Source organism: Rhineura floridana, chromosome 6 (genome assembly GCF_030035675.1).
Source record: "Rhineura floridana isolate rRhiFlo1 chromosome 6, rRhiFlo1.hap2, whole genome shotgun sequence".
NCBI lineage: Eukaryota > Metazoa > Chordata > Lepidosauria > Squamata > Rhineuridae > Rhineura > Rhineura floridana.
In genome coordinates this window covers 86828477-86848377 of record NC_084485.1, presented here as the reverse complement: position 1 = coordinate 86848377, position 19901 = coordinate 86828477, and the positions used below count along the sequence as shown (strand labels likewise).

Genomic DNA, 19901 nt, shown 5'->3' with positions numbered 1-19901 from the left:
ACTTGTGGGTTGAGGGTGCATGGGACTAAAGGCGTAGCTAGAGAGGAGACCTCTTGGTTGCTAGGCTACACCTGTCCTTTGATCTCCTGCTGTCTCTTCTTTCCTGCTAGACTGATATGCAAGAAATGTTGAGACCAGTTCCTTCCTGCCTTCCCAGTCTTTTCTTCTTTCTCGAGAGGGGAGCAGACATCTTTCCTTTGTCTCTCCTCTCAACCAGCATGAGAGCAGACCCTGGGATCAGAGTCTGCTGCTCCAGAATAGCTAGTTAGCTAGATATAGAACTCTTTCCTATCAAGCTTGTACTTCCAGAATAAAGTAGTTATTTCTTATTTTAAAGCTTAAAGTCTCTGTCTGACTAATTTGCAGGGAAGGTAGAATCTTCAAACACACACATAAGCTCGCTCAAAACTCACTGTTCCGCTACGCAACTCTGCAGGGTCCCACAGGACATTGGGCCCAACGTCCTATAACCTGCCCCTCCTCCTTCGGCCCTTAGACACCTTTTGTCTCTGCTGTCTCTCCTAGCCATGAGGTCAACTCCCACACCTAGGCGTTGCACCTCCAACTTAGCTAGTTAGTTAGAACTAAGTATGCCTTTCTATCTACTATGTATTTCTATAAATATAGTAGCTTTTCTTATTTTACTAAGTCTCAGTGATCCTGATGCAGGGTAAAAGCCTGCTTTCTTAGGTAAGCGCGCGCACACACACTGGCACACTCGCATTTCAACATCTGCTGTTACTCTGCTGCTGAGCTGCTTTAAACTAATTTAGCAACACACACCCAGCAACAAATATTAATCATCACTTTGCAATGAAGAGCACTATATAAGTGATAATCATAACAGGAGTGAAATCAGGTGTCCTGTATTTCAAGTATTTGGGCAAACATGACTGATTAGTAACCATTTGCAAGGATATTAGGAGCAGGATTTTCTCGTGTTTTCGCTTTATTCGGAGGGGATAGAAAAGGGGAGACTGATACAAACCCAAGGGAGTGAGGAATCTATGAGCATAGGCACTGACCTATAGCTGTCCCATCCTGCTAGACCTTTTGTCTTACTTGAGAAAAGGGGCGATCCCCAACCCACTTATTCCAGATTCGTCCATTCCAATTCATTACTCTGAAGAAAATGAATTGTGAACCACAACCAGCGTACTCCTCCTGTTACAGTGGAGGCTGGTCAATTAGGGGGAGTGGGGCGATGCCCTCCCCCAACCTCAGTCTGCTGTCAGCCAGCCCTCACCTGCAGGCTTTCTTACTCACTTGCATCCAGTCCAGTTGGTGGCCCTGCCTGTCAGCTTCCGACAAAACCAAATTCAGTGACCCCACCAGCTTCCCGACAGGCCGCCACTGCAGGTCCTGTGTCTGGGACAATAAACGGACAACATTCCATAGTGTTAAGTTATCGTCTCTTTTTTAACCTATTCCTGAAGAACTGGATTTGGTGCCCCTTTATCTATGTTTTCGGGAACAGTTTGCTTTAAAAGGGGGTGGTGGTGAAAGAAAGGCTGCCACCCGATCAACATTTCAGAACGCGCTCTCAAACGCCACCGTTTGAATTATGAAGCTGCAGTTTCCTGAAATAACAGTCATCCAAATTGTCCAAGGGAGAGTGGGGTTTTTTCCTCTCTTAAGGGGCTGTTCCTCAAAAGAAGGTAGCTGGCAGGTCTAAGTGGACAGTGTGAACGCTGGGCATTTGTCAAGTCTAGTCAGTCCTTTAAAAGAGGTGGCCGTTGCCCGTGATCTTGCTATTGACGATCGTTTAGGTGAAAGAAAGGAAAATTTTCACCGAGCGAGAGAGATCTTTTCCCTAAACTGTGGTTAAACCGTTCAGCGAGATTCTCCAAGCGTCAGTGTTGTGGATGCCAACAGATGTGTTATAAGGTGAAGCTTTCCTTGACCACCGTCCCCTTCCTCAGATGTGTGGAGTGTAGTCCTGAACTGTCTACCATATGTGCTCTTGAATGGAAAGTAGGTGAGTGAATCCAGAGGAAATAAAATGTTAAGGGAACAGACAGTGGCAACGATCAAGGTCCCTGGACTGTTAACCTTGTTAATTGATCACCAGTTTGCTTTCAGGTGATCCTCGCTCTTCTATTTGCATTTCATTTCCCTCTGAACTCCCTCCTGCGTTTACACATACGAGCGCAATGTGTGTATATGTGTACCAATTTAGGATGACCGTCGTGCATCTGATGAAGCGGACGGTGGTCCACAAAAGCTTATGCCATGCTAAATTGCTAGTCTTAGTTTAAGGGTCTACAAGACCCTTCTGTTGGTTTTGCTAAACACGACTACCCTTCGGGAAAGCCAAGCATCTAGTGGTAGGGGAAAGACATTGCATGTATTCTGAGGCACCTATTATTTCACATGTTCCAGGACTGAGCCCTGGGAGGTTTATTTATGCATTTATTGTCAAACTATAATGTTCCCGCCCTAAGACTCACAACCAGCCATAAGAACAGATCCATATCCCAGCTGTGTTGACTGGCATCCCTTTCCGAACTGCATAGACCAGAAGTGGCGACGTTGCTTTCCCTGGGATTTATCTATGCCGAATGCGTTGAATATCTGAATGCCGAGTTACCAGCGTCCATGGTGATGGACCATTGAAACAAAGAAATAACTTTCCAAAACACACGTTTAGCGCTAATTCAGCGCTGGGGGAACTTTAGCCCTCCGGATGTTGTTGGACTTCAGTTCCCATCATGCCTGACCATTGGCAATGCTGGTTGGGCTAATGGGAATTGAAGTCCAATAACATGTGGAAGGCCAGAGAGTCCCTATCCCGGCGGTAATCTCATCTTCAGACTTTGATATTTGACTTTCTTACACTTAAGTAGACCATTGACACAAACTGGAATGTTTCTGAAGCAAATGTCTGGAAGACAAATTATCCTGAATACTCTTAACCGCATTCTGGGTCTGTAAACAAGGTTTAAGTACGCCCTGATCAAGCTTCATATATGGTCTGAAGTGTGTTCTGATGCTTGTGTGTTAGAATAGTTACGATTTTAACATTAATATTATTATTTATTATTATTTTGTTTTCCTGCCACAACTTTCCGAAAAGCTTTCTGCTCTGGGAGTAATCAAGAGCTGTGCTCTGGGAACACTCGCTTCTCGATGAGCATTTGGACAGTTGGGGTAAAAGAAGACGTCTGTCCCTTGGAGCCCTGGACTGCTTACTTGTCCCTCATTTTTCCTCATTCAAAAAATGTAAAGTCACGGAAGGATTGAGAGTTAGTGATGAACGAGGCTGAAAAAAATCACGACTCGGGAAGATGGCAGTTGGTTAGTTCCCTTTACTTCCGGTGGGACTGGCTTCCGGTTAAACCAGCCCCATCTCCATTTGCCTTCCTTGGTCTGTGAAGAGACTTTCGTTGGAACTCGATCCTAATGTCAACACACAAAAGTTAATCTGGCTGAGTTCAAAGGGACCGGCGCACAGGTAAATGGTGGTGCATTGCAGCTCCTGGTAGCAACATACAATCCACTCACAGTTTGGGCGTCCCCTGGACTTGATTAGGATTACTCGAGAGTAAAGGGCTTGTGATTCGCAGCCGAGCAGCTCCAGTCTCCAATTCAATGTGGGTCCAGTTGGCTTTAAAATAATAAAGGGGGGGGAAACGTGTGTTTTCAAAACGTTCATTTGATACTTGGGACTGCAATCCGAATACTCGCAAACCCGGGAGTAAGTCCTGTTGAACTCAATGAGGTATATTTCCGAGTAGACATTTATATAATTTCTCTGCGCATGCATTTACTTGAAATTAAGGCTGAAATATACAAAACGCTTTCCTTCTGACCTAGTCTGGTCGTTTGAGTACGAGAAACTGAACTGCACCACGGGAGGCTGTATCTTCTACGTGTGAATCTGTTAGGGCTGGGGGTGTTGGGAAGGCTGATGACCGAGTGTGCGGGACTGTGCGGGGTACGGTGGAAGGAGGGGCTGAAAGCAGTGCTACCCTCTCGATATGAAACGTGTCCATGTTCTTTGCGACTAGTTGAGGGGGGGGGCTTTCCAGCCCGATGGATACATTTTACTTGGCTCCCTCCATCATATAACCCAGGATAAAGGAGGGGGAGACTCACGCGATTGAAATTTACTTTATAATTCAGAGGAAAAACTCTGGGGAATGTCTTGTCGGACAGCGAAATCCTCACAGGGGAGATGTTGGCAAAAAAACTGTTGGAACACCACTCCTGTTTTGCTCTTTTGTTTGTGTTCCAGAAGGGAGATAGAGTTAGGGTCCTCCAGATGAATAGGCTTAACTACCTTTACCTGTGATGCTCTGACTGACTTCCTTCCATCGCTAGACTGATATGTCTTAGGGAAGCTTATCTGCCCCTCCTCCTTCCGCCCTTTCCCTTCTTCTCTTCAACTGTCGGAAGGAGAAGAGACACCTTTTGTCTCTGTGCTCTCTCTTCAGAGCCATGAGGGCAACTCCCAAACCTGGGCGTTGGGCCTCCAACTTAATTAGTTAGTTAGAACTAGGGATGCCTTTCTATCTACTATTGTTGATATAATGTTTATATTGTCTGCGCAATACACACTTGCTGTATTTTAAATATTGTGGTTTTATCATGCTGTACACCGCCCTGGGAGCTGCTAGCTATAGGGCGGTTTAGAAATGCAACTAAATAAATAAATAATAAATAAATAAATATTTCTATAAATAAAGTAGCTTTTCTTATTTTACTATGTCTTAAGTCTCAGTGATCTCAATGCAGAGTAAAAGCCTGCTTTCTTAGGTAAACGCACACACCGGCACACAGGCATTTCAGACCGCTGTCGTTCTCTGTTAACAAATATACAAATTTACACAACAAAAACTTCAGAAGCCAGCCGTGGCTAAAGAATATAACAATAATAATAGTAGTAGTAGCAGCAGCAATGAGTATTCAGTGCTAGTAATACACAGAATAGGCCCATTCAAGTCAATAGACATAGCTAACTTAGGTTCATTAATTTCAGTGGGTTTACTCTGAGCAGGACTTAGTTGATAACAGCCTCATCAAGTATTGGGCCTACCCCAGAGCAGCTAACACGGCCCAACCCACTTTTCTGCTGTTGCTCATTCATCCTGCACTAGGCCGACTCTCCCTTTGCCTTAAAGCTAACCGGAAAATCCGAATATCAGAATACTTCTGGGGTGGGACAGGGAGCGCGCGCGGGGGAGGGCAGGCTCATTAGGCCGATGAGTCTTAGCGGATCTCTTCCATCATCGGTGCTCCTGCGAATTTGACAAGGGACTTCTTTTGGTCGCCCCTCCCACGGGAGCAGTTCACAAGGCACTTGAAGAGGCCTAATCTAACTCAAGCACCAAATCACCCTGTCCAAAAGGACCCGGAGCCCAGCATCCAACACGCGTATACTGGACGGAAAGAAAGCTGCGCCCTTGAGTTCAGAGTGTACTCCTCGGAGAAGGCGCCTAGATCTCCCCTGCTGGGAAGGGAGCAGAAAAAAGGCTCCGGTTGGAATTTGTGCTGTTGCAACTGAAAGGAGAAAGGCAGTCTTATATTGTCATTTTGAAACAAGCACGATCCCTTCTGTTGACTTAACATTTACTTTGAAGGAGCGTCAAGCTCGGATGGAAACATATTAATAAATATGGAAGAGACAGCATTCTGGAAAACGCGTTTGTGGAAATGGGAGATTATTTTGAAACTCATCAAGAGAGATGATCATTGCCACCGGATGCGGCCACGTTTTTTAAAAAATGGGATTCAACCAATGCATAGCAGAGAGGTCACTCATTAGGGCAGCAGAGTGGAACCTCCATGTTCAGAAGCTGTATATCTCTAACTTCCGGATGCCGAAGACCGGCTGTGCTTGCAGGCTTGCCGGAAGCCCGCGATTGGCCGTTGCTGGAAACATGGACGTTCTGTTCCAGCAGGGCTCTTCGTCTTCTTTTTAATTAACTTCGGGCTGGCATAATTATTGTTCCCCAGTCTTATTTAGCAGGTTGATCCCCAACTAGAAACGTTTTATGAAGACCTGCAATTTTCTCAGGGGGGGGGGAGGGAGGAGCAGAGAGAAAAGGTGGGGCTCTTCAACAGAGTGATCCCAGCTGTCCCCTAAAATGGCGTTTTCCACCTCATTTTACGAGACAAATTGCCGAAGTGATTTGAAAACCAATCTCTCCCCCTGCAATTTTTAAAAAGCACCTAGATTTAATACCTTTGTCGTTAATAAGAAAGTAAATGCTTCGCCAAAACAAACACCACGCAATCAAAAATCAAGTCAGCGGGTAGCAGCATCTATTAAAGGAACATTCCCTCTCTTTTTTAATTCCACCACTGGAGAAACAGTACGGGGGAAGCAAATCCTTTCAACTATCTTTAAATTCCATCCCACTCCAAAGGTGGGTTTGGTTTTTTTTAAAAAAAGCAACATTACAGCTCCGCGGCTACATCATTTGATCGATATTTCTCTCCCCCCCCCGCCGCCTTGGGGTTACCAACGGCGATCACGAGCCATTAGATCCTGTATTTGAATTAAGCTGGAAGATCAAAGGCTCCATTACATTCCGGGCTTCCTCTTGGCACCTGTTACTTACAACTAGCAGAGGGCAAAAATGAAACATAAAAGTTAAAGGTTCTGCGGCTGCTTACTACAGTGCTTAAGGTGCTATCAGTGCTAGGCGGAACACAGGCCAAGTACTGAGGCACAATCGCTGCAGGGCTGAAGGAGGAGGGGGGTGTAACTGCATCTTAATCTTCTGAAGTGCCTTTCCTTGATAAATCCAGCAGTTTCCCACCTTCTCATTAAATGTATATAAAAATGAATGGCTTTGACTGCAGTAAAAACACCAATTCTGGTCTCCTTTTTAAAACCAGGCCTCGTATACGATATATCTAGTTTGGAGTAACAAAATAATCGGGGTTCGTAGCCAAAGTTCAGCAAATATTCTATTAGAAGGATGCTTTTGTTTGGATATCTATGTTGTTTCTTTCCGGAGCGAGCTATCCCTGCATCTCTCTCCATAAAACCAGTTAAAACCCGGTGTGTTCTACTCTCACTCGAAAATCAGTAAGTCATGCGAGTTTGGAACCAACACTACACATTTAAACTGGTCTGAAAATGGTTTCATTATCGTGGCTCCCGCTCTCTAGCAATCGCCACTTTGTGTGGTCCTGGGAATTATTTGTTAGAAATCGCTCCCCGCCCCCCTTCGCCTCACATAACTTCACTTCCCACGACCTCCTTGGAGGGGAAACTTGCAGGTTTAAAAGTCGCTGAAAACGTGCAGTGATCCAAGTGCTGCGACCCGAATGGGCTTTCCCCTATCCCGCAGGACATAGGACCTATCTCTCTGGTTATTCCTGAAGACCACCGGGACAGGACCTTGGATTTGGAGGCCCTCCTCGCCTTCCTCTCCCCCCCCCATGACTGAGCCATTCAGAAAACAGATACGGTTTCAATCCTATTCCGCGTTTGAAACGAATCACTCAATAATCAAATTCACATGTTAACAGCTCACGTTCTACCCGGGACAGAAGCATTTAAATTTAAGCCTTTTAAAGTGCCACGTTAGCTTCAATGGAACCAAACCAGCTTACATCCAAGGGCTTCTGTTCCTGTTGGGCTGTGGCACAACAGACATGGAGAGTCAAGAAAGGTGACCGAGTCCAACAAGGTCAAATCAGAAAATGTGGGTCGAGGGAACGACCATTCTCCTCTCCCCTTTTAATTATCTTGCCTTAAATGAGTCCGATTGGGGGAGGGGAAAGCTTTTGTGTTAATTCTTTAATTCTTCTCTAAGGGAGGGAAGAGGAAGCCTGAATCGTGTAGAAGCGACTTAGCACTACCACATTTTAGTCTTAAGCACATTACTTTGAAAGTAAAGCACCCTGAAGACTCTGATTCCATGCCAAGGAGGTTAGAAGCCCTCGATTTACTACTGATCCTTTCAAGACACTTACTTGGAAGTGAGTTTATCGATTTCAAGTGAACTTACTTCCAAGTAAGTGTTCTTGGGTTCTAGCAAACAGTCAGAATAAACAACTCTGTAAACTTTCCTTTCTAGAAACACTCCAAGCCTTTCTTTTTTCTCACAGACCTCTCAGCATGGCTGATGCGGTGGGGGGGGGCACTATAAGAGAGGCAATCCTCCTCACCGTTGTTTAAATTCGACCTTTATTGGGTTGCAGTGAAGCAAGCGATGTAGGACCTGTGGCTAAAGTTTCCATGGACGGTGCCAAGAAGTCCACCTATTTTCCATCTGCCTTAGTTGCATAAGGCGTTGCGGGGGGAGGAGGAGGGGGAGGGGGAGGGAGGGGGAGGGGGAGGGGGGGAGGGGGGAGGAGAGAGACTGGCAAGCGCTCCCAGAATAAATATTAGCACATCCACTCCAGAAGCAGCAGTGCCCAAGTTCGCAATATGATCACCAGTTGACTTAATTCAGGCTTCAGTTCGCAAAACATTGTTCCCCTTGACGGTATGACAACCTTTCCGAGAGCTTATAAGGGGCCTGTGGATCGGTAGCAACAGGAACAAACTTCACTTGGCCCCTACCAGGGTTCTGTGCAGCCCAGAAGGCGGCGAGACTGAAGCGGCTCCAGAAAGCATGCATCGCTACCCTAGTTCTTAATTCGGCAGTGCCTTCCTCCAAAAAATGTCCAAAGGCGGGAGGAGTCGCCGCTAGGCAGGGCGAAAAGCCCCTGGGAATGTTTAGAAAAAACTGCTGAGAATGTTTGGGAACAACTGTAAGGAACGAGGCACTTTACACATGCGCAGGGACACTACATTGTCCAAGGCTCATCTGCAGTATTGAAGACAAATTCCAGAACTTTAGCCCTGGCCCAAATTAAGCCCGACCACCCTGGAGCCCGCTGTACACCACTGTTGTAGGTTTGTCTGTTTGTGTCCTGCCCCGCCTATCTCAGAAAAGATCTCTGGGCGTTCCGCCAAAGGAAAGCTGAAAGGGCAATCCTACACCTATTTACTCCAAAGAAAGTCCCATTGATTCCAGTGACGCTTACACCTAGGAAAACGTGCAGAGGTTTGCAGCCCTACTTTCGAGGGAGCAACTGGCATAAAAAGCACAATACCAATTATTCTCAATAGGTACCTGAGATTTGTATCTTTCTTGGTCCTGCCCGGCTAACTAATTCACATCCCGCCCTCCAGACAACCCCCTCTGGGCCGTGAGCGATCCAATAAAAGCCGCCGCGCAGCGTCCATCAGCCTGGAGCAGTGAACGAAGGAACATCCCGGCGCTTTCGAATGCTGTTGCCTCATCCTCTCCGCGCTCTGAAGAAGGCGGCGAAAACTCGAAAGCATCCTTCAGTTCTCCTCATTCTAAGAAGCTGAGCCGGTCCCTAAACAGGAAACGCCCCGCACCTCTCCTTCTGTGGGACCAGCGCGGCAGCGGCAGCTCCGTTTCTCCGAATGAAAAGATGCCCTGGGAAACAGCCGACTCTGCAAACTTTCATGCCGCCCTCCCCAATCACTCTCTCCTTTGTGTTATGTAAATTCAACCGAATTCCCCCGCCTCAAAAACTGGGGGGAAAATATTTCCAGCTACAACCAAACAGTGTTACAAACTTTCCTTTCAAAGCCTCTATAGGAAGGCGGACCGGGTTTTAAAAGTTCTCTAAGTGGGTAATAACCACACACACTTCCTAAACTTTCTGCCAAATACTGAACGAAAGGAAGGGAAGAATGCAGCTTTTAATGTTTCCATTAAAATAAAAAAACACAGATTTTCTTTTAAATGTCCGCGATTTACTATACAGATGGAGATAGTGGGTGGTCGCGGAGCAGCTCCGCCCTCCCCAAACCTCGTCGCTTCTCGGTACCTGTCGGAGAAAAACGAGCGGCGTCCTTAATTAACAACCCAGCCACACTCTAGTGAAGCTGAAGTACTTTTCAATCGCCCATTCCCCTTGCAACTTGCAGCGTTGTTGATCAGGATGAAACACTGAGAATTTTCTGGAGCAGTTTTAGATTTCCTGTGCGGCTTTACAAGAGTGCCAAATTACTGATCCCCGCCCCTGCCTAAGCTAACTACCCTTCTCTGCAACACCATCTCTGATTTTACATCCAATGAATCCTATCCACAAGTTGTTTAAACACACACATACTTTTTAAAAATAAGAGGGTAGAGGCTAACATACAAGAGCGTCTACATTTGACACGTTCCTTTTGTCAGATACTTTTAATTGTTGGGTATGAAGTGAAAGAATTGCGAAAGGTATTTCGAAAGTGACAGAAAATTTGTGGTGAGAAGTTTTTGGGGTGTTTTTTTTTAAAACCTCATCATCAACAACAAAAAAGCAAACATTGTTTTGTGGCAGGTCAAAAGGAGCAGTGTATATTTCCAAAAGTTTGTTGCTTTTTGTTTTGTTTGAGTTGTTGGTTTTCATAAGCTTATAGAACTTTTCACTCGGGGCCACTTGCTCTCTCTCTCTATTCTGTCCAGGTATCTCTTCAAGGGAGGGGGTTTATTGATAGGAAGAAAAATATCCCTCTCTGGTAGTGATTTTAAGAGTCCCAAGGCGAAGCGAAATAGCTCCTATCATTAAGGCCTTAAATCTACCGTGAAGATATCTGCGCGTTATGAGGAACGAGGGATACCACGGACTTAAAAAGAAAATATATTCACTGCACAGAATATCTCTCCCTCTCTCTCCCCGCCGTCACGCTCCAGATATTTTCGTGATTCTGGCTAGAAACAAAAGATACAGTCAAGGGGACGGTGATCCTGACCCGTCCTAATTCCCAAATCACTTTCAAACGCGCCTGCAGGCTCCCAGTGGCGGCAATAATGGGAACCAGAAGAGGCCAAAAGATGATCCACTCAGGAGAGAGAAGGGCTTGATTGTGAGGAGGAAAGGCCGAGGCCGATTTTAGAGCCAGAGAAAGAAACAGACAGCCCCTCTTCTAACCTGATTTCGTAAACCCCTCTTTCAAATTATTATTATTATTACATACAGGTCCAGGCTACACCAGGCGACCTTCTCTCGCGCTTCCACCCGCCGTTCTCTGCCCAAGACAAGAACATTTTTATTGACTTGTTTTTGAAAGTTCCTTCAACAAAAATATTCCTTGCCAGACTCGTGTTAGCGGTTCCACTTAAAAGAGGAGTCAGCAAAAAGTTCGAGCATCCCATGAAAGTAGGAACGGTGTTTGGGGAAGAGAATGCCTCTTAAATCGGGTCTGTCATATTCAGCCAGCCGTTAGGGAAGGTTAAGGGTATGGGGTCCCTTTCAACCCATTTAACCCCCGGATCCATCAACTACCTGACAGCAGATCAGAGACAGTACTAGGAATGAAGAGGCTCGACTCCCGGATGGCTTCCTTGAGGCCAATCCCGTTGAGTTTTGGCTTACTGGGCTGTGGATCAAGCAGGAATGCCCTGGAAAAGGCTTCGGCGTACAGAAAGGTAATCAGAAGCATAACCCACCACTCGTATTGTTTGCCAGAATTCCAGTACTATTGGGCCTGGATCACTCAATGGGTTTTCTATAGCATAGTACGTTTTGGGGGGTCAAGGTTTGTTTTCTTCCCCCACAGCAAAAGAAAAAGAGAAGCCACCCTTTCGAAGCACAACGCGGAGTAGAAAAAGATGGATCGCTCCTGCCCCGCCGAGATCCGGCCTCTACACGGGAGCCTACCTGCGCCCAAACCCTCCCACACGGTGCCTAGAAAGGACAACAACCTCGTCAGGCCGTAAAATTATTTAGCATCTCGCCAGCCCTTGGGATAAGAAGGGTGAAGCGGGGAGCTTGGTTCATCTTTCCCAGCTACCATCTCTCGCTTTTACCCATCTAAGCACAAGGACCCTCTGTCCTCTTGGGGGGGGAGGGGGGAGGGGGGAGCTTTTCCAGGGAATGACGGGGGTGCTGCTGCTGCTACTTTTGCGCTGGTCTCTTAAGCGACATTGAAACAGGAGCAACGGAGGGGGGTTAAAATAAAGCCCGTCACACTACAGTCAAGAAAAGTTGCCGTCTTCCACAAAGAGATCTCTTGATTCTACCTCAGGCAAAACCGCTAACGAGCAAATTCAAGATGTTCTCCCACTTAAAGAAAAGAAACCAGAACCACCAGCAGCAAGGTTCTCTCCCCACCCTCACCCCGACTCGCTGAGAGATCCACGGGTGTCTTTCTTGAGGCTGAGTCAGCAGTTTTGAAGTCAAAGGGGCTACTGAGGTGCGGTTGAAAATTGAAATCTACCATGGCCATAGACAGACAGACAGACACGGCGTTATTTTAACCTTACGACGATTAGGAAACCGACACACTTCTGTAGAAACTCCTCCTGTAGCGTAAAGAACGATATTTCTCTTTGCCTTACCATCCTCACACCTGAGCTTCTCTAGTCAATCAAGGGCAAAAAATTAAACTTGGATATACAGATTCGGGCCTAGGGTTGAGGAGAGCAAAGAAACCGACATAGCCGACCCTCTAAATAAAACACCACCACCTGGCCTAATTGATCAGGGTTAGCAAGAGGGAAAATCTCAATATGCCAACCGAGCCGAGCCGAGCCTCTTCTGTTATTCCAGATCCACCGCATTCGTTTCACATATAACGGAGAAAGGCGGGGGACTTATTGGGCACTCACGCTCTCCTTGGCTAGTCTGCCTGGCAAGAAGCGACAGATACAGGCCAGGGTTGTGGTGCCTGTAGCCAGTCCTCAGACTACTTACTTTGCAATTGTTCTTCTGAGGCTCCAGCTCCGGAATAAGCTGCTTTCGCATTATAACCTTTAACCCCCTGAACTCCACGTCTTGGGCCTGCCTTACATCTTAAAAGAGGACTGTGCGGATTTTATTTTAACGTCGCAGCTGCCGAAAGAGACCAGCATTTAAATGCCGTTAGATTCCTCCATAAGAAATCCGTGGAGCTACTTTGGAGTCCGTCTGTATTTCGGCCCTACAGAGGAAAGCTTTGACAGGGATGATAAGGATGTTAAGGGTACCACGGCAGCTTGGAAGAGGGTCAGAACAATCCTTCGGATGCAGCTGAAAGATGTAATCCTAGGCACGCTTGGCGGTAAACCAATAGTGCGATTGAGTGAAATTCGTTTCCAAGCGTGCCTACAACCACTTTAATTCAATGGAGTAAACCCCATTGAAATTAATGGGATTTATTTCCGAGCTGACATGTCTAGGATTGCACCCTGGATGCATTTGATCGGTATGCGTGTCAATCGGCATAATGCACAAGGCTTCGAGTTCCCCCTGTGGCCTTTGCTAGCTGCTACTAGTCTCCCACTCCTTTTTTGCCTAATCCGCAAGAAAAATCTACATATTGGCCCCAGAATTGATTTCACATGGCTGATGAATCCAATTTAATCCTATCTGCATCTTTGAAGCCAGCTGTTTGCAACTCAAGGGCGAATCATGAAAATAATTCCTCCCCACCTTCTAAAAGGGGTGTTGTGAGGCCCGCTTTGCGCTTACCCCCCACCGCCCCTCCCTCGATCGCACACACTTTCTTTACAACCTGAGCCTTTGCAGAAAAAGCGACTGCATGGAAACTGTTTATGCTACAGGGCTGCCACTGGAAATGAGTCGACCACCCTTCTACGGCTGATTTTTTAAAATTTTAGGCAGAATCCCGGGGAGGAAAAGCGAAGATGGCGCGCCGCGGAGGTGGCGGTGGCGGTGGCGGAGGGGAAGAGCGAGAGAAAGAGCGACAAAGCTCCTTCCATTTGCAACCATGTGCTCAGCAATCTGGGAAATGGATTCATTTTGCTTCATTCTCTTCTTTCACCCTCCCCTTCCACACTTTCCCTGTCCTGCCTTGTAGTCTCTTTTGTGGGGACTGCACATGAAAGGGGACGACCAAGTGTCTGACAGGGGATCGCTTTTCAAAAGCAAATGTGGGCCAGCGTGAGACGCGAGACCGCTCGCTGGGGCTGCAGGGAGGGCAAGACTCTTTTCAAGGAACAACATCAACAAGCTCCGCTAAAGGCTTGCGGCCAGGAATTGAGAGACAGATGGAAAATGCTACAAGAATCCGTCTCTTTTCTCTCCCCCATCCCCCGTTTCATAAACCGATCTCTATGGGAGAGTCTATTAATGCCGTGTAAAAGCTGGTAAATGGATATTTTAGAGTGGGGCTTTCGGCCGATCCATTCACTTATTCCTTTTTTCAGGGTCATTTAAATCATTTGGGGAAAAAACTGACAAAGCAGTCTCTGCCTGAGAGATCGGCTCAGTATTTTGTTTATGCAAAGCGGAGCATGTTCACATTTGGCAACAAGATATAAGGACATTTCAGGAGGAGGAGGAGAGTTTGTTTACCTTTGTAGTTTTTTTTAATCACTCACACAATTTAGGCAGAGATCTCGGGTTTCAGGCGGTCAATGCAGGCTCAGGAGTGCTTCTCCCCCCCCCCCCGCCTTTCCTCACTTGTCCACCCCCCCACCTTCTTCCATGTGTCAACATTTCCAACCAAAACAAAAAGGGGAGTGGGAGTATAATTTTCCTCCTTTAGGAGCTGCCTGGCAACTTCAAGTTATTTTCCAAAAACAAGAGTTTAATTAGTTGCCAAGTGTAACACCAGCGTTTAAAAGTACGATGCATAACTCATTCTCCCTCTCCCTCCACACACACTAAAAAATAGGTCCAATGGTTTTAAGATTTGAAATTTGAAATAGAGGGAGTAACACTATATATCTGGAGGAGTGACAATGATCAGTTTAAGAGAGTATTAGGAGAGAAAAAGTTTTATTCTCAAGTGAGCTTGTTAAGAATCTGCCCTCCTCTCCCTGCAGGAAGTTCAGTCCCTTAACATTGTTAAACTGTTCCTGCTCAACTTATCTTGTCCTACTTAATGAGAACAATTTATTACATGTGCAAATGGCCATAGGCCATAACTCAGTTGTAAAGTACAGGCGAATGTGCCCTGAGCTTTGTGGAAAATTCCAGTGCCGACTTCACCTGTATGGCCAACTGCAGGCCAGATCCTAAACATTGTTATTGGAAGTACAGCCGATCAAGACCCCCAGCTAATATAATTAATAGTTATCATTTCAAAATACCTTTAAGAGCAGTTTGACTTCCCTGAAACAAAGTTTAAGCAGCTTCACTTCGATTACTTTTTTTATTAATCACCCAAAAGCTAATTCTGCGTGGGCCCACACCCAGCATGCAGCAGGACCTCTTGACTCCTAGTTTTACTGTAATTTGCCTTTTCCTTTCCTTCTTGTATTAAGAAAGCTGATAGCAAGACCGACTGGGTTTCTTTAAAAGACATCACAAACATTTATTAATTTACACCAGAGGTGGACAAAAAAATTACGTTGCCTTTCCCACATCAAATTATTCACAATTCTTTCAATAAAATAGGAAGGATGCACAGCTAGTGGGGAGAGCTAAGTAGGCTTTGGTGGGTGCACAATATATACACACAAACAAGTCCAGATGCACAAGAAACACACATGTTGAAGGGGCGGAGAGGAAGCGGGTGATTGGATAGCAGAGAACTTCCTGATATCGCACGACCTTTTGAGATGTGCACTTGAAATCTCGCTTCAATTTTTTTAAAATTCCAATTTCCTCTTTTTAGGGAATGGCGACTTCCAGTATGAACTAAGTCAACAGACATTTTTCTTAAACGGTTCCTTTGAGAGGAGGGGGAATATAACAGATACGGTATAGGAAGCCAACCAAGGACTTATTTTTTTGAAGAGAAATGTTACTAGTGCAATATTTGTGATCCATCACCCGCTTAAACGAAAGGGTTTGTGGCTGTGCAATCCTGTGCACACCTACCTGGGAGCAAGTCTCATAGAAGTGTGGGACTTGCTTCTGAGTAAACATGCACAGGGTCTGCCCGTTGTACTTCTCTTGAACTGGATGGTGGAACAACGGACTGTTCCGAAACCACCACTATCCTGGGAGATTTGCACAGTAAGGGCATAGTTCTCAAGCCACTTACTCTGAAGTAGCTGTATAGACTATTACAGAACTACTTGGGGGGCCTTGCTAAGCGTTCAGAGAGCTAAAGAGGTGGTTCTTCTGATGCCCCAGAGATTCCACTTGGGTGGCTTAAGATCGCAGCTTTAATTAAACTGTGCCCTATTTTTTTAATCCAGCTGCCAGAAATCATTTGTTACGAAAAAGTGTTTTTTAAATAGGTCGGTTAGATGAATCGATTTCTCTTCTCTCTCCCCCCACCTCTCCTAAAACACTACCGATCTTGAAACAGGCATGGAGACACACACACAAAAGCGATCCAGACGCCAAACAGTTCTCAAAAAAGGAAGAGGTCCTACCTTTTAAAACACAACAGGAGGGCAATTGTGAGAATGAAGGGGGAAGGGATAGAGAGGCAAGGGCTCTTGGCTGGGATCGGATTCGGTGGAAAGGGGGACATTGTGGCTGGTTGTTGGGTTTTAAAAAGGGCAACTGTTGAGGTTTGTGAGTTTACTGGAAAAGTTCTGTCCGGACTGCAGGAGGGATTCATGGGTTAGATTCAAATGGTTCGGTAAGGGCGTCAGAGCTGGAGAGAGCATAGCCAGGACCTGCGCCTGGCCACCGGCGTGGCCCGCAGGGAAAGGTGAAGCCGGGGCACTGCTGGTGGAACTACTGGACGGCGGAGGGGCCGCGCCGCCGCCTCCTCCTCCTCCTCCTATGATGTTGTCTATGGAAAAGGAAGGCCTGTTGCCAGCCCCCTGGTCCGTCTTGAGACTTTGCAGGAGGGAGGCGGTGGGGCTGAGCTGCCCGGCGGGGTAGAAGGCTTTCCTGCAACTCAGATCGCCACCTAGGAAGGACGAGAGGCCGCTGGAGAAAACGGACGGGGCGGCGGCCGAGACTCCGGGGCCCGGTGGCGCGGGCAGAGCACAAGGCGGAGGCTGGAAGGGGAAGGTCCCCGCCGCCGCCGCAGCCCCGCCGCCTCCAGCCGTGGGGTGGTGGTGGTGATGATGGTGGTGGTGGAAGCTCTGCAGCTGGAGTCCATAATTGTAGCCGTAAGGTCCGTAAGCGAAGCCCGGGAGGAAAGCGGCCGGGTCGGCGGCAGCGCGCAAGAGGAGCTCCGGGGGCTGAGGGTGAAGCTGCTGCTGCTGCCTCTTGAACCGCTTCCTCCGGCGCAGGAAGGAGCCGTTGTCGAACATATCGGCGGATTCCGGGTCCAGAGTCCAGTAGTTGCCTTTGCCTGGGTTGCCCGGCTCGCGGGGGATCTTGACGAAGCAGTCGTTGAGCGACAGGTTGTGGCGGATGGAGTTCTGCCAGGCGGGGAACTTCTCCCGGTAGTAGGGGAAGCGGCCACTGATAAACTCGCAGATCTCGCTCAGCGTCAGCCGCTTCTTGGGGCTTTGCAGGATGGCCATAGTGATGAGCGCGATGTAGGAGTAGGGCGGCTTCACCAGCGGGTTCTTGCCGGCCCCCGAAGCGCCTCCAGAGGACGACGACGACGAGGGGGAGGAGGAGGAGGAAGGCGCAACTGGAGCAGCGGCCGCCGCCACCACTACCGCCGGGGGAGCAGCTGTTGCAGGGTGGCCGTCTCCCAGCGCGGCCTCCGGGCCTCCGCGGGCTGGGGACAGCCCCCCCCGGGCCGCCTGCTTGGGAAGGAGGCGCAGCTCGTCCTCGTCGTCTTCTTCTTCTTCCTCCTCCTCCTCTTCGCTGAACTTGGTCTGGCCATGCTCATGCGGGGGCCCCACCACGTCGATGTCGGCGTCTTCCACGTCTGAGAGCGCCTCGTCGTCTTCCTCCTCCTCCGGCGAGGTGGCCGCCAGCAAACCACAGGGTCTGCTGCTCCCGCTGCAGCCCAGGGTCATGGTGGCGGTGCTATTGCTGTCGCCGCCACCACCGCTCTCGCCGGCTGCTGCTGCTGCTGCCGCCTCCGACGCGTTGGCTTGGCCACCCCCTAGCGGCGGAGCGGAGGAGGAGTCCCAGGAGGAGGCGCCACAGCCCCGCCTCTCAGGGCAAGGCAGAGGGCAAGAGGCGCTCCCTCGCAGTTCCTTCCCCTCAGGCGAAAAGAACTAGGTGCGAAGTGGGGGGCGTTGGGGGTCCCTCGGGGGCAGGACATGGGATGGGGACCGGGAGGGAGAGGGGGTGGGGAGAAGACCACCTCCCTTCCCGCGCCGCTCCCGCCCGCCAGAACTTCTCACAGGCACTGAGCCGCTTCGGAGAGCGCCAAGAGCCTTTATAGCGCGGCTGGCGTGTCACGTGCCGGCGCGCGCAAACAGACCCTCGGAGCTCTCTTTCGTCTCTCTCTCTCTCTCTCTCCGTGTCTCCTATTGCTCGCGGTTTTAACCCGGGCTTTGAGCTACCCGCGCCCTCTCTCTTCCTCTGCGCCGGTAGGTGCGCACTGCGAGATTTTCACAGCCTCGGCCCGAAGATATTTCAGAACTCCTCGTTTGGGCCCGCAAACGCGCCATCTTGCATCGCGCGCTCAAATCTTCCCGCCCTACAGGGCGGCAGGTGAAGGGTTAAAGTTTTAAGGGTCGCTGTGCATAATAGTAACAACAACAACAATACAAGCAGGGCGAGGCTAACCTTAAGAGTTCCTTGCCTCTTTGGGAATCTGTTGCGAAGATCTACCTGCAACTTTCGAGTACCCTGGCATCACAATCAGGTTGATGCTCCCCTCAGATAGTTCCGCCTGTGCCAGAACCTCAATAAGCACGTGGCCACAACTCACAAAGTATTTATCCTTTAAGACGGCCCTTTCTTTCTACAGAGGTTGCCAACTGCACATTAAAGGCTTAGGCTGCAATCCAGTGCACACGTACCTGAGAGTCAGTCCCACTGAACCCAATGGAGCTTACTTCTGATTGCAGCATTAGAGAGCTAGTGTTACGAAGCAACGGGCAAATGCAAACAAATAGGCTTTTCCATATGTCAGTTATGCGAAGGTATTTAAACGACTGATGGCGGCGACTCGCGTGTCAGGGGAGTCGCTTCAGAGCGCCCAGCCCTGCTCGAAATAAGTCCACCTGCGTATAACGAGAGTTATTGGGCAGTGCCCTATGAGCACTTTGCATTGGCATCCTAAGCTATGTTTACAAGGAAAAGTCTCGCTGCTATCAACACGGTTGAATATTCAGTTGCAAGCGGCAAGATTCAGAAGCAGCGTCAGACATGATCCATGCACTGCAAGAGAGGACTTTTTCCCCCCATTGGTGGGGTTTTGGAGGACACCTGCTTGATGCAAATCCGGGCCTCAACCTCCTTATTCAAGGTCAGGTTCTCAAGGCTGCAGTCCAAAATAATTAAAATCGCTAGATTATTTATTTAGTAGATTTCAAAGGGATATCGATTGCATCCAGATTATCTCACCTTGAAATCTTTGCATATTAGTCCAAGTTTTGTCGTCTTACTGCATTTGGCTGCTAGCATCTCTCTACACAATTGATTTCATTTTTTTTAATGAGGCATACCCCGCCATTCTTTCAAGGAGCTCAGGGTGGGATATATGATTCTCCCCTCCCCCGTTTTCTCCTCACAACAACCCTGGGAGGTAGGTTAGGCTGAGAGACACTGACTGACTCAAGTTCACTCACTGAGTTTCGAGGCTGAGTGGGGTTCTGCAGAACCGGACCAGTTGCGGTGTGATGCCGGCCACACACGTCGTCACGTGTCTACTTTGTTTTCCTGGGTCGACTTTTTCACCGAGCGGTAAAATCGTCTGGAAGCCGAGGTTAGGCTGAAATCCAAGTGAATATCCTGCCAAGTCAACTCACGGGCCCTACTTAAATCAATGGAATTGGCTGCCAGGTTTACTAGGGGATAAATCACGTTGAAATCAAAGAAATTTATAGCCGGGGTAGCCGCTTGATTAGACGTGGATCGCGATATTTTGCTTCGTGCCACCCAGGGTAGGTAGACACAGTGTGCCCCCTCCCAAAGGACAGAGGAATTGTCTCCCAGCTGGAATAGGCACCTGATTTACCAGATAGCCTGAAGGAATCGTTTAGCCAACAGCGAGGGACAGT

The 19901-nt window shown here is 48.1% G+C and overlaps 1 protein-coding gene across 5 annotated transcripts in view; it reads right to left on the bottom strand.

Moving 5' to 3' along the window:
* Positions 1 to 18373, bottom strand: part of FOXD2 (forkhead box D2) — a 31013-nt gene extending 12640 nt beyond the window's left edge. For 2 of the 5 annotated variants that reach the window (XM_061632927.1, XM_061632928.1), the window contains exons 1-2: positions 16242 to 18373; positions 3505 to 3607 (exon numbers count right to left, since the gene is read on the bottom strand). In XM_061632927.1, coding sequence (XP_061488911.1) covers positions 16362 to 17741 — 1380 coding nt within the window. In that variant the 5' untranslated portion in view covers positions 17742 to 18373 and the 3' untranslated portion in view covers positions 3505 to 3607; positions 16242 to 16361. Of the gene's footprint in view, positions 1 to 2363; positions 3608 to 9080; positions 9578 to 16241 lie in introns of those variants that run through there. The other 3 variants (XR_009763531.1, XM_061632926.1, XM_061632929.1) reach the window with 3 other exon arrangements.
* Positions 18374 to 19901: the final 1528 nt, after the last annotated feature.